At 37.4% G+C, this 14,836-nt stretch overlaps 1 protein-coding gene across 3 annotated transcripts in view; it reads left to right on the top strand.

The window, feature by feature from the left end:
* FAM13B (family with sequence similarity 13 member B) overlaps positions 1-14,836 on the top strand; it is a 50,215-nt gene that overhangs the window by 3,977 nt on the left and 31,402 nt on the right. For all 3 annotated transcript variants that reach the window (XM_068408734.1, XM_068408732.1, XM_068408733.1), the window contains exons 2-6: positions 7,014-7,180; positions 8,156-8,346; positions 8,800-9,012; positions 12,556-12,733; positions 13,360-13,504. In XM_068408734.1, the coding sequence (XP_068264835.1) occupies positions 8,190-8,346; positions 8,800-9,012; positions 12,556-12,733; positions 13,360-13,504 (693 nt within the window). In that variant the 5' untranslated portion in view covers positions 7,014-7,180; positions 8,156-8,189. The remainder of the gene's footprint in view (positions 1-7,013; positions 7,181-8,155; positions 8,347-8,799; positions 9,013-12,555; positions 12,734-13,359; positions 13,505-14,836) is intronic.

The raw sequence follows: 14,836 nt of genomic DNA, 5'->3' as shown, positions 1-14,836 counted from the left end.
ACTGTCCTTTATTTTGGTGGCACGTGGTCATCGTTATGACAGAGGCAGTGTTTCTGTAGCGAATGGGCTATGTAATTTTGTAATGTTTTGAGTTCCAATGTGTATTTCTGCTTACCTGTGTGGGAGGGAGGAAAACACACTGATGATAAATGTATGTAATAGGATAACTTATGTATAATAAATTAAGTGCATTATATATTTATAGTTTGCTTTTTTTGGTGTCTCTGAGGTAGCTTGACTTCGGTTCTAAAGTCTCTCTTAACAGCAGTGGCAGTTGTTAAGCTGCTTTGGTTTTATAATGTGAACCTCTCAAGTTGCATAGTTTTTACTGATAATTCCTTCCTGTTACCTTACTGCACTTTTATAATGCCTTTGCACGTAAGTTCTGTGTTATCTGATGTAGTGGCAATTATATGTGGGTGGTTGGTGGAGTACAGCTTTATTGGGGGGGGCAAGTAGGATGAATATAATGAGCTGTTACACAAGATACAAAAGTCTTTTTATTTATTAACTACTGTTGTTAAGAATGTGATGGGATCTGTGCGAGCAGGAAGTTTCTTTCTAATTCTGCACATGTGCATTGGCAGCAGCAGCTGAGAGCAAATCTGGCAAGAGTTCAGGGGTGGGTGTGAAGCAGCGAGCAAACGTCTACTCTCCTCTGGTATTGCTGATGGTTTTATTTAATTCCTCTTGCTACAATATAGTTGTAGAAGGATTATGAGTTGCTGTAATGCTGTTAAAAAGCCTTTGGATTTTATCTAGTAAGTGAATATATGTTATCTTTGCATATTAAAACACTTGCAAATCAGCTAACGTTTTGGTGATCTCAGCTTGCTCTTTTAAAATGTAAAATTTTTTGGAATGTTGCTTAAGTCAGTCACTGTATTTGAGGCTTTACTAATGTTATTGCAATACGGTTGCTAAATGCTTAACTTGCTGCTTAAAATTTGAAGTTTTGTAGGGTTTTCTTCCTAAATTTTGCATTTAGTCTAACTGAAGCCTGTCTGCTTTTCTGAACATTAGGTATGCCTCTGGTGAAGATCTGTAGTTGATGACGGGCTTTTTCAGAGAAAGCGTAGTCAGGTTGTATCAGCTGAAATTGTAGACTAAACTTTAATGACTGGAAAATAAATAGTAATTAATACTATGGTTTCTTGGCTTGCAAATTTTAAAAATAAAATCCAAAATTCTGTCAATTTTAGTAATATCTTTTTCAGAGGAGCTTTCATGACTTGTTTTGTTGCTTTCTTCCATGGTAAGGACATGAAGGCTTAATTTGAATTGTTCTAATTTGTATATTGGAAGGCTTGCTACTGCATTTCCAGGAAACAAAAATTGCATTACAGTTGCGTTCTGCTAAATCTGATGCTGTATTTTTTTGTGCTGTTATTTGCTTTGTCAGTATCACCACTGTTTTGTCAGTTGAGTATTTTCTGAGGGTATCTCAGAAGTGCTAGTGGCAGACGATGGAGAACTTCAGCTAATGGAGTTGAGGTCTAGTGAGAGAGGGAGAGTACCTGTGTGAAGGCGTATACATGCCAGTAGTGAGCTTATTAATTAAAGAGCTGGTGTTGCATGCTTCTGCTGACTCCTTTCGTGATGGTGTGCAAAACTGCGACAAGCTTGTTTCCTCTTGATTCCCGTTTAACCAGAAAGCAAAAATGTCAGTGAAGAGTTAATAACTGTGCTGAGAAACGAGGGGAGCAGGAAAATCGCATCTGCTTGAAAAGACATTTATTCTCACATGGTCTCTGTCAACACTGCAGGTTAAATTCTGTGGTTATTTTAAAACATTATGCCGTTATGGGGATGGGGAATGTGTTCTTAAGACAACCAGCTGGTTAAATTTAAAATAATAACTGAGCCCAATTGTCTGATTTGCCAGTCCAGACTTTCGACTAAAATGCCTTTCAATAGCTGATTTCTTTCTTTAAATAATTTTTACAACTCAAATATATAAATGAGTACTTAAATGTAGCTTTAAAATTGATTATTCTTTTTACATGGAGGATATTCTGTACCTCTTCATATTCAAGCACTTGCACAGCTCTGCATGCTTTTAACTATGCTCTTGAGGCAAGTATCGTTTGTCCTTTTCTGTGTCCTGAGTTTGTGATAGTGCTCTGCTTGTTTGCTTAAAGCTTGGGGTGGGCTTTTTTTCAGGGTTTTGTTTGTTTGTTTTTGGTTTTGGGTTTTTTTTTTTGTTTGTTTGTTTTGTTTTGTTTTTTGTGTCCCCTGCCCCAGCCTGGCCATCTTTTCTGGATTTTTTTTTTTGTCTGGATTAATTCAAATGAGCAAAATACTCTATTTTTACTTGTTAGCTGAACAAAAGCTGAAAATCAGATGAGCAAAGGCTCTTCTGCCCAAAAGCATTTCATCCATTGGGAATGCTAACAGTAATTTCAGTATACAAATGGCATAAAAATAATCAGTGTCAGTTGTTATGATCATGTTAAACAGCAGTTGCCAAATGGGGCTGCACATTCTACAGCGAGCCGGTACAGAGAAGTTTCCCAGGCCAGCCTTGCTCGTGCTCTCACCTGGCAGCTGGCTCTGGGTGATGTCATTAGAGCAGGAAAGTTTCTGTGATTCCAGGTTGGAAGCTGTGTCCTGAGTTTAGGCCATCATTTTGAAATTCTTATAATCCGTTGTAACTTTGAACATATCAAACTTAGCTAAAGAAATTAATTCTTTATTTGGATTTAAAAGTATGTTTACTCTATGCATCCAGAGGGACATCACAGATTTTGTTTAGTTATAAGTAATATAGTCATAGAAGTAATAAGTCATATAGGTAACATAATACATTATTTTTATTTATCGAATATAGAGCAAGAAATTAAAAACTAATTTTTGAGACTCTGTAATGTTTTTGTGGAATTTTATTTGTAAATAAACCTCCTTACATTGCAGAAAACGAGCATCGATCCTCTTTGTACCAGAGGATGTGTAGGGGTTCCGTTAGGACCCTGTGTGCAGGCACATGGGTGGCTTGCAGGGTAACAGCACTGCGGACTGCAAAAGCCAAAGTCTAAACTGGGTGTATTTCCTGAGAAGTAGGGACAAGCAATGTTGTTGCCCTATACGCTTTTTTCCCTATCTAAAAATCTTACATTTAGTTTTTACTTTTCATATATTACAAAAAAAAAAAAATCACTGATGATGTCTGCTAATCCCACAAAATAATGTATTAAAAATAGAGCAGGACAGTCACTGCTGGCTTCATTTTTGGCTTCACAGACGATAGGAGTTATTTGCTAGATAAAACAAGCAAATAAAAGAATTGCTTAAATAGTTGAGACTTGAGGCAGAAATTCTACACGCAGAATTAATGTTTTCATTCCTATGGTATGGTTTCAGTTTGTAGCCTTTTTTGTTTATTTTATTTTTACTTCTTGTTGTTTCATTCCTTTGTTTTAAGGAAAGCTGGTGGAGCCCTGAGGACTTTAATTTAAAATGACACCCATATATTAGTAGTTCAGCCAGTAATGTAAAAGCTGAACTGAATTTAAGTCTAAACTTTCATATGTGTTCCTCAAATATTAAGTTAACCATGTATACTGTGTTTTCTTTAGTGGCATTTCATATGTGGGTGTGAATACTTCTTTAGTTGCCAAGATAAGTGAATGCTGTTATGATGGCAAAATGAAACTCGTGGTGCTGTTTTCCCAGCAGACTCTGAAGTACTTGCCTTATTTAAAACAAAACAAAACCCACCAAAAAAAAAAAAAATCAAAATTAAAAAAAAAACAAACCAGATGAGAGCAATGAAAGACACAATACAGAATAAACTCAGTGTTTTACCCTCATTTAAGATGCTTGGGCTCAAGATGTTGCATAGGACATACTATGGTTTTTTTCAGCCTCTTGTAAAATTGTGGTATAATATGTGGTCACAGTAAGGTGTATTTTTAGTTTACTGTAGTTAAGTTTTGTGGAATGTTATTGTAGCTTAGGGGATCTTTGTAAATGTTTGTTGTAACAAGGGAGGGGTAGCTTGAGAAACATGCAACCAGAATATTTATAATAAAGCATAAACTAGTTTTGTGGTGTTTTTTTTTTTTTTTTAATTCTTGTGTTTCTCTTCATAGGACTTGAGAAACATCTAGGTTGTGAAATTGGGAGGGGGAGCACGTGTTCAAAAGGGTCAGGGTAATATGGACAACAGTAGGAACAGTTGACTAAGTGGATCAGCTCCTGTTCTCTGAGATGTTTGATAATGGCAAAAAAAAAAAAAAATATTAAAAAAACTCCACAGTATTGCTTAGTATTTGTAAAAGACTCTAGAAATAATTCTGAAGGTTATATATCTTGTCCTAGTTTTCATACATGTCTGCATCGAAGTGGTGTACGACCTCAGTCAAGGGAGGGCAAGTGGGAAAGCTGTTGATCAATGTAAAAGTGGAGTATACTATTTAATTATTAACAGTTTCTGAGCCTATCCTTCAGTTTTACACGGTTGGAAATAACAGGAAATAAAACTCGCTGGAAGTCAGATAAGTTTTTTTTTTTCAGTTCCTAGCTTTTTGTAGGTGTGGTAAATATCAGACGCATTGTATCACAGCCTGTGAAGATTTCACCACAGCCTGCACTAAAAGGCAAAAGACTTAAATACTCTGAAAAGAAAGTGCTGTGTATAATGATATATTGAAGTGTGTGTATATAAGGATGTGTGTATCTGGGAGGGTGACAATTAGGCTTTCACTAATTCTTCTAGGTGATGATAAGCCGTATAAAACTTTGTTTAAAGTATAAGCTTGGGTTGTAAATCCGGCTTTCCTCTAACAATGAGGCAGCCAGGCTGTTTCGACTTCGTTGTTACATTGCCAAGCTAGTTAAAATAGAAGTCTTTCTTTTTTTTCTTTTTGTCATGTCTCCTGAATGAAATTAATATTCAGGTGGCTTATTTGTCTGCAGCACCTGGTAAAAATGGCTTTGCTTTTATGTCAGCTGACTAAGCCCAAAGTTATCTTTGCTAAGAAAGCTGGGCCTCAAGATTGTTCATTTGGTGCTGAATTATAAAGAAGTGGTTGCTTCTAATTTGCTCTTTTTATTAGGTGATGTTTGTTTTGAAGGTTTGTTTGTTTGTTTTAGCAAAGCAGCCTGAAGCATTGTGGCAGATCCATCAAAGGTTTTTTTTCCCAGCTGCCATTAACCCCACAGTTGACTAACATGAGTCTTTCTGGTTCATTGTGGACAGACTGACTTTGGTAGAACTTGAGAAAACAGACTGTATGCATCTTCGGATCTTAAAAATTGCATGATATATTGGGATTGATTGAAATCTACTTGCATGCAAAGATTATGTTGACTATCCCTTAATACACCAAAATAATAAGAAAAATGGCTGGGCAGTGTCTTCATAAATTATAGGAGAGTCACGAATTGTGACTGCTTCACTGCTGCAATCTGGCAGCATCTTTTAGTAACCAAGAACACACAATGACAGATTTGAACACGATTGATTGGTTGGTTAAAAAAAAAATAGTAAAGCCTGTTGACTGGAATATAACCCTTCATTTTCTGTTGTCAGCTCACCTGGAGTCCTGATCTCAGACCAGGATCGACTTGTGGGAGACACATAACAGATTTACAACCTGTGCGTAGTACTAGGCAATAGATAGAGACAGATGACAAAGAACAGGAAAGAATATTGGTCAGTGTTGCTTACATCGATAGATTTAAACACTTGTAAACCTGAAATATTTTTCCTTTTAGGCCTCAATGCAAGAAAATTTTGAGGAGGATGAAGCAGTCTTGTGTAAAGCTTATGGCCAGGTCCCTTAGCACACGGGTGCAGTTTGGGGAGGATTGGGAGCAGGAAAACATTATTTACTCAAACTGTTGGAAGGACTCTGGATTCCTGGTGTCATAGACTAATGAACGGACTGGCATTTTGGTACTGAAATGAGAGTAGGAAGTTGTAAGGACTTTGAAAGTGAAGATGAAATCGATTTGTTCTGATGTGGAATAGAAGCAACAGCCAGTGTGGGGGATCAAAGAGAGGGAAGGTACTTTTCTCAAGTCCATCAGCTGAATTCTCATATCCATCTCAAGTTATAAAACAGAAGGTTTCAGTGTGTATACTTCAGAGCCAGGGAGCGCCTTTTTATGGTCTAGTTTTGGTGATGTGTAGTGTGTTTGTTGTTTGTGTGTGTATGCGTATGTCGCAAGCTAGTTTTTCCCAGTTATAGTTGCTTGTATTTAATTAGAACAGGTAATGGGTGAGATCAAGGGACTGAGATGACCCTTTGGCTCTTATCTGGAAATTAAATCATCTCTACTGTGTCATGAAGCTGCAATTTAAATTTTTAGTACCACAGAAAACCCAAAAAGCTATTGCTGTGGTTTGTAGCTATTTGGAGAGCTGAGAACATAGAGAATGTCCAGATAATTGGGATTCTAAAAGATGGCAAAAATGTGAGTGGTTCTAGGGAATCTGATCTGGGGCAAGGTGCTTCCTGTATCCAGATCTGATGATCACTTGGATTTTGAACTGGCAGTTAGGACACGTAATCAGCTTTCTAGAAAAGAGGACCTGTACCACGGAAAACTGGTTGACTCTCTATGTTGTTCCTTAGTTAGGACCTTGTGGTTGTGCAATTTAAAGATGGTGTGTTAAACCAGTACTTGAGATCCTTCTAAAAATTTTATAGCCATTAAATGTTTTAGTAAGGTAGGTACTATAAAACACTTACGTCTAACCTACTTAGCCCTTTGTGATTCTTTGGAAGAAGAATTAATGAATCTGAAAATTATTTCATAATTGTTAAGACTAAGTCTCCCATGCTAACTTTCACTTTAAGTTTGGTTAGCTTCTAAGTGAAAAAGGGGATTTGCTTTTTTGCATGCTCTCCTCTGAGCCACGCTGATGTGGTCTTTATGCTTTCTTGTTCAGAACAAGAAACTGATGATTTGACAAGGAGAATTCCTCAAAGGTGATGTTTAGACTTGTGGCTGAGTTTAAAGCTGTTGAAAACTTTATGGTCTGATAATATTTTCCTTATTTTCAGATTAACTGCTGAAGTACTGATCGAGTTCTGCTATTCTTCAATGAGGAACTACAGGCTGATCTTTTGCCATAATCTTAAACAACCATAAATGACAAAAGAATGCTTGGTCAGTGAGGGCAGCTGGCGCAGAAAACGTTTTTCAAACTCGGCTGTTTAAGTACTCTGAGGTAGGTTTCTTAAGCTACTTTACTCGGGCTATTAGAAAAAGAAAAAGGGAAGTATAGATTTCAATATGTCTCATCTATTAGAATTTATCTATGCGTTGGTAAACAGAGAATTAAGTTTGGTTGCAGTGCTTTGACACGTGCTTCATGTTCTGTGTGCCCTCCTCTATGAAAGTGATTGCTTGTGTTCAAGCAAATATGTTCTCTTTTTTTATTTATTTTGAAAAGACTTTTTGCTAGAAGAAATATTTTGGTTTTGACAGGATAACAGTTTAACTGAGTGACTTACACTGCCTTTGGTAATACCTTTGTTATCTGTCTAGATCCTGTATCAAGCAAAGACTTGCCAGTATAACTTGAGCTTCTGCATGATAGGAAGAATGGTATCACTGGGCATCTGGAAACTAGTTTTGGGGGTTTTATGTTCAGTAAAATTTGTAATTTGATGCAGGTGTGGAAAACTTTATTGTGTAGACCAGAAAATGCCAAATATATTAGAAGCTGATTGCAGTGCAGTTGTGTATCACAAAATACTTAATCGTTTTATGTAACTACAATTTAGGGTTTCAGTTTGGTATGATCCACTAGTTTCATTTCCTCTGGGGAGGCTTTTGTGTTGGATTTTCAAAGCCTGACTGGTAAATACTGTCAGAAAATGTATTGAAGAATCTAGCTCTACCAAAGTACCTTAGAACTTAAGTAACAATGTTTTAACTAGAATTTTCTGAATTTCCTTTGCTGCTGTATATGTCCTTATTGGTCCTCTGTTGAGGACTGAACAGAACATCTTGGTAAGTGATTTATCTAGTTAGCTGTATGTGGAGTTGTTACAGAGCTCTTCATTAAATCAGTGAACTGATTGAGAGAGACTGGAGAGTATTTGCATTAGGTAATGAAAGCACTTTGTGTTACAGATCAATACATTCAACAGTGTACACTGAAGTACAATTTTTGGTTTTAATTCCTCTTATTTGACAGAAAAGACAGCTTTGATTTTTGGCTGCAAAAAGATATGAGGAAGAGCTCCTCCCCTTCCTTGAGTAACTGCAACTCTGTTCTTGCTAACAAAATATTTGGAATTCCACTTGATGAGCTGCAGCAAGAAGGGCAACCAGACAATGAGGTTCCATTCATAGTCCGCCATGTCGTGGACTATATTGAGGAACATGGTATGTATTATCTTGCTGTACTTTAAATAATATATTTAGCTGTTATTCTTACAGAATAGGTTGTGTTTTTTGAAGAGTATTTGTTTTCTTAGGTGATTTATATTTAATTTGATGTGATTTGGGTTGGTTTTTTTTGTGATACACACTTCCTTTCTTTACTCCTTCTGTTACGTTTGATTATCACTGTTTTCTAGCTAACGGTAATGCAGTCAGCTCAGTAGGATACTTCAAAGGAAATTGTGTGTTCTAGGTACTGCTGACCTTATTACTGTATTGTTAGCTGGACATAAGAATATATGCTGGGAAAAGGACTGCTAAAAGTCTTGCAAAACTGTTGTCCAGAAAGTCTTTCATTCAGTATGTGAATTGTGCGTATCTGATTATCAGTATTTTCTGATATATTTGTCCACACTAGATCTAAAAGTTTATTTCTGCCACTTCTTTCTAACTCAGGGGGTCTGGAACAAGAAGGACTTTTTCAAGTCAATGGGAATGCTGAGACAGTGGAGTGGCTTCGGCAACGATATGATAATGGAGAAGATGTGGACCTGGTTAAAGAAGCAGATGTACCCTCAGCTATTAGCCTTCTTAGATTTTTTCTTCAAGAACTTCCAGAGCCAGTTATCCCAGGCAGTTTGCACATACATTTGATGCAACTTTCTCAAGGTAATAATTATTTTTGATTCAGTGTTTTAGTTTTATTATTTTAAGAGTAAAAACCAGTATTAAATTGAGATCTGTAGAGGCACTAGGGTTACTTTGGTGTTTTGGGTTATAATGTGTGCATCAGGAGGCATTCAAATATACCTGTCTTAGTACAAATCCCAAATAAATAGGTCTTTTTGAGGAAACTCAGTCTGGGTTCACAGACATAGTTTATCCATCATGCAGGAAAATAGTGAAGCTGCCACATATCATGCTGATTAGTTCTGAATATTCCATGTTCTTGTGCATGAATACTGGGACACTGGTCAAAGCCTCTGGAATCAAAGTTGTTTGACAGTTTCCCACCACTGATGCTTTAAAAGTGCTAAGGAATGCTTTTGTCTTATTTCCTCTGAATTTCACTGACTCTGCCTATGCTTGGGTGGCACTTAAAGCTTTTGTGTACTAGAGAGGAGCTCTCAAGCCCTATACTTAAGACACATTTGCGATCCCACTATGGATTTTTTTCAGTGTAAAATTCAGTTGTAGGAGGAAGAAAAAAACCCTGTCGTCAGCATATTGTTGCTAAGTATGTTTTTTCATATGTGGCAGAACCTTGCCCTTTCAAATTGACATCCGTATGCTGGCACAGTATTTTCTTTAAGCTAATTTTCCAGTGTCAGTTTGTACTTTTCTCCAAGTGCTGGGTTTGTTCTGCTTTGTAGGACGCACATTTTTGTTTGATTTAATTTTCGTTTGTCGATTTTATTCCTGATAAGAACTTGATAACTCTCGTGAGAGACCTGTTTGTTCAGAGTGGGAATTGGTTTGTAGGGTGAGTGAGTATAGCATAGATTTCATATGCTGTTACGCTGTATTTACCACGTGCTGAACTGGAGGGTCATCTGCAGCAGTGTGAAGCTGCTTCATTTTCCTCTCTTGGTAGCCCATATATCTGAAACTTTGAATGTGGAGTGGTTATCTGGATAGCTAGTGAGTGGAGGCTGAACACTGGTGTGTGAGGGACTAAATAGTCTTGTGCTGGGAACAATTTTTGGAAGCTACTGACCAGAAAAGCTCGTTAAGGCTGAAGTTCTGTTTGTTTTCGTCCTGTGCAGAAATGAGAAACTGAAGTGGATAGGGAATTTCATTAGTGATATGTCTGCTATTTGGTTTGTGTGGCTAATGTCATGGTTCATTGAACCTAAGTAGCTAGTAAACTGTTGTTTGGGTTTTTTTTTCCCCTCCTGAAAAAGATGGTAAATAACAGGATTGTTAATACAGTAATGCAGAATGCTGCTGGTTGTTCCTCTAATACTGCTCTTCACCTTGATTTGCAATGTTACCTATCAGGACTGGAAATGGGATTGAGGTGTACTCACTTGGTGTGACAATGTAGTTGCCTTCTATGACTTCTAAAATATAATGTGAAAATTTTTCCATCTTTGAACAGATGACTGGAAGGATTTACATATGGGTTGTTTTGGCAAAAAGAGCTGTTCTTCAGCACTTAAGTCCCCATTTAGTTCCCTTTTGTTAAATATGCAGAGAAACTTCACTTAAACTTGCAGCTTATTGTCTTTAATGTCTTCTTTAAACTGAAATAAAGTGATTTCAGAAAGATTTAAAGTTATTGGTACCAAGGAAATCACAACATGTAAACCTTTGAACCTTGTTTCCTGATACTAAAATGAGAGTTTCGGTTTCCTCTACTGAGGTTTTGGCTTTTGATATTTTGACTGTCTGATAGACGTATCTCTGTTAGTTTCCGGCATTACAACATCAACTGCGTTTTAGGCTGAGGAATTGCTTACAGAAATGCAGAAGGTGGTAGTAATTTTGGATCCACACGTTACTGCTGGTATTTTCCCTCTTTAGCAGCAGGCCTTCCGTATCATTAGGTTAAGCATAGTTCTCCAAACAACTTATTTGTACAAAAAGATGTGACGTATATACGTCTTTTGAGGCTCATTCTGTGCAGGCCTAATGGTGTGTATGTGCAAGGGGTCTGACTGTCACCTCTCTTGGTCTTTTTCTTTTTGAAGGTCTACTTTGTGAAAGCATTTTTTTAGGTTCTCTTTTGCTGTTCTGTTTCCTAAACGCATTTCCAGAGTAAAATTTGAAAATAATATATTCATTTTATTGTGTTACTGTGTTGAGAGAACTATTTTTCTGTGCCTGGTTACCTGCATTCAGATACTGTAGATGTTGACTGTGTCTGAGCGAATGAAGTCCTGCACAGTTAGTGTTTGGTGTTACTGTACATACACAACAGGGAATTACTTGCTGCTTTGATTTGCTATTAAGGACTAGGATGTCTTGGCTCTCTCATCTAGAAAGGCAGAGTGACTGCTCATCATCTTCAAACATCCTTTTCTCTTTCTAACTGATCTGAGTTTTCAAATGTCTGAGAAAGAAGGGGAGGTCTGGTAGTATCAATTTTTCTCCTGTTTTGCTTTCTTGACATTTCTCTTTATATGGAATTTCTCTGTTAGGTACAAACAATTGTAAACTCTTTGAACCTTGTTGCCTATAAGGCTGATAATGTAACAAATGAGATTTATGGGGAGATATTTTGATGAAGGATGTAGTTAGATGTAGGGTGAGAATGAGGAAGTTTTATGGTGACCCTTTTTCAGGTCTGAAATTGAAGAAGCTTCAAGCTAAGTATGTGTTAGGATGATTGCGTTGAGATTGCTTGTATTCATCCGTTAAGTATTACAAAAGGAAGTAGTGTTGAGAATGGGATGCTTGTAGAGGAAGAAGTGACAAAGTGGTTTGCTCCTCTGAAACGGGGAGAATTTAACTAGCTTTTAAGTTAGCTCGGTATCACTGGAGCTGTCGCTGTCTCTAGAGCTCTTCTGCAAAGCAGTTGCTGTATAACAGTGGTAAAATGAAAGGATACGAAGGAGCAAGCCCTATGCAGTCAGAAACCTGAGTGAACATTAATTGGGGAAAACATGATGAAAATTACTGATTGGACTTGCAGAGGAGAATATGCTAGAAATTGTTGGTTTAGGTTATCAATTTCTGCTTCATATCAGAAATTAAATTTATAGTTTAATTTATCATTATGGAAAGTAATCTGAAGGTACTGTGCTATGGAACCAAGACTGGGGAGGCATTTTTTTGTTAAGTTCCCCTGCCTCTTCATCACCCCTCGAAACCTCTGACATCACTGGAGAAGGGTGACGGAATAGGAAATGAGTTATCAGCCTCTCTTGGAAAGATCAGAGAGGAAGAGACTAATCCAGAGACTGAAAAGAGAGACAGATTGTTATGAAGTGCTACCACTGTAAATGCTCTTCAGATCTGTGGGCTCGATGCTGTAGTTTTTGCATTTGGGGCGGGGGGGTGTCCTTTTTCCATGGAGAAATTTAGTGTGAAAATCTTCGGCCAAACAAATGCAAGTCAAATTCTGCCATTTTAGGCTGTGGTCTGACCAAATTGGTTGTTCTTCAGAAGTAAGTAATTGTTGTCAGAGTCAAAAAGTTGATCAATATCAAATGTGAAAAAGCAGATATTTTAGTTTGGTGATTAAAAGATTTTTATTACATTTTTCAGATTGTAATAATGAAGATGAATTTGGAAGAAAGTTGAGGTTCCTCTTGCAGCAGCTTCCACCTGTTAATTACAGTTTGTTAAAGTTTCTGTGTAAATTTTTAGCTAATGTAGCATCGCATCATGAAGAAATTTGGTCGGCAAGTTCTTTAGCTGCAGTCTTTGGCCCGGATGTTTTTCAGTAAGTTAGTTATAAAAGTTCCTGTAGTGTTTTTATGTGAATTTGACAGTGTATGTCTGTAGTCAAGTCTTTCCTGGTCCATGAGTAACAGTAGCAGTACACAATATGTTTTGGGCAATATCTTTGCTGCTGTTCCCTGCTACTCCCTCACCCCAGTTTTGTCTTACAATTTTTGCTCGTATCTAAACAACAGCTTGTCTGTGAACTGTGGCGTTAGAAACCACGGATTTGATTGTTGCATTACTGTAATTATACTGAGGTTCACATTTTTTAGATATAGTGTGCAAGATTACTATTTGTAGCAAGAAAGCAGTTGTGGGAGAAGGCTGTTAAAGTACAATTGTATACTGGGGTTTCCTCTCCACAGGAAAATACTTGAATTTTAAATGTTTCTTGTGAAAAGTTAATTGATTAAATAGTTGTTACTTCACCACTTTTAAATATAAACTAGTATAAAGCTTTATAATGCAGTAGTGTGAAGGTACGCTTGAAGTTCTGTGTGTTCAGAATGGATTTGGGATAATGGTGTGAAGTATAGCCCTTAGTCATGGAAGCCATTCACAGGAGTTCTGTGGGGAAACAATTGGATTTAGATTTTTAAACTGAAACAGTGTTGAAATCTTTAGCATTTACACAGATGTGGAGGATCTGAAAGAACAAGAAATAGTTAGCAGAATAATGGCGGGACTGCTGGAGAACTACTATGAATTCTTTGAAAATGAAGAGGAAGATTTTTCATCTACTAATGATTTAAGCTCAATAACTGAGCAGGTAAGGATTTTTCAAATGGCAATATGTTACCACTTAAGTATCTTATACACATTTATGTTTATGAAAGATATGTTGAAATATAATTTTCTCTAGTATGCCTTTTGGTAGTTTCTTGCTTTACAAAACCTGGTCTTTCCTTAAATTCATTTTCTTAAGATAGGTATGCTTGTCAAATTGTTGCTTTGTAGTAAGTATAGCTACTCTATGCAGAAAAATACATGAGAACTAAACCAACAATGATATCCTGCCCAACAGAGATGTTGTTATGGTATGTAAACAGTATAGCTTTTAAATTACCTTTTTAGGAACGGAGAACTGTGTTTTAAGTGAATGCAGAACCACGCTGTTGTTGGTCTTGGTCAATAATATTTCTAGGTGTGTCTTACAGGAACATGCAGGGTCTCGCACTCCACTTGGTGATGTTATCAGTGGTGTTTCCCTATGCCAAAATTTTTGAATGGTGTTTCTGATTCCAAGACTGCAAAATGTCAGCTTGATATTAGTGGGGAAAAGTGTTGAAATTAGAGAAACAAAGTTGAGTAGAATGGAAATACTCTGGGTCCTGGTACTCAACTGTCAGGATTGCCAGATTCACCTGTCTGTGTGACTGATGGTATCCATTGCCACTCTTCTGCCTTTCCTCACAACAAACTTAACTTTGTGAAGTAAAATGCCATGTCATGCTGGGATAAATAGAGTTGGAGAGTTGTTAGGGAAATTAAAATGTGGTATTGTGATACAACCTCCTGCTGGCAAATATTTTTAATTCTAATGAGTTGTGGTGATAACGCACAGAAGTAGTGCTTTTTGTACCATCAAAGCCAGGTTCATGGATTATTAATAAAATCTTGGCTCAAACCCTTCCTCAGAATTTCGTAAGCTATAAACTGAATTTTCTCATGTTCAGTTGGTTTAACAAACGATGTATTTTCTTTGAAGAGGAAAAAGGGTAAATAACCAGCAGTTGCTAAGGAAGGTAACAAGAAATATTGAATTTTTAAAGCCTAACTATCCCACAAAACCCCTCCTCTAGCAAGACAGGTAAGGCAAGTACTAGGGCAGCTGGTTGCTTCCTCTTCACTGCAGTAGACGCCTCACCCATTGGTCTGGTCTGCCAAGCGTGGGCAGCAAGTTCTGGATCGAGCAGCTTCTGCTCTGCTAGCAAAGTGCTGCAGCTTTGCCATGTTTGCGGCCTCTTCAGCTCGTTGCAGGAGTATGTCTAGCGCTGAGAACTGACACAGCCCTGCTGCATGCAGGAAGCTGTTAAATAAAGCTGGGCTGTAACTTCTGCAACCAGAGGCTGAGGGCCATTGCCTGAGGCCGGGATGATTG

Source organism: Nyctibius grandis, chromosome 10 (assembly GCF_013368605.1).
Source record: "Nyctibius grandis isolate bNycGra1 chromosome 10, bNycGra1.pri, whole genome shotgun sequence".
Classification (NCBI taxonomy): Eukaryota; Metazoa; Chordata; class Aves; order Nyctibiiformes; family Nyctibiidae; genus Nyctibius; species Nyctibius grandis.
Note: the sequence above shows the minus strand (reverse complement) of the source record. Positions and strands in the feature narration are given on the sequence as shown.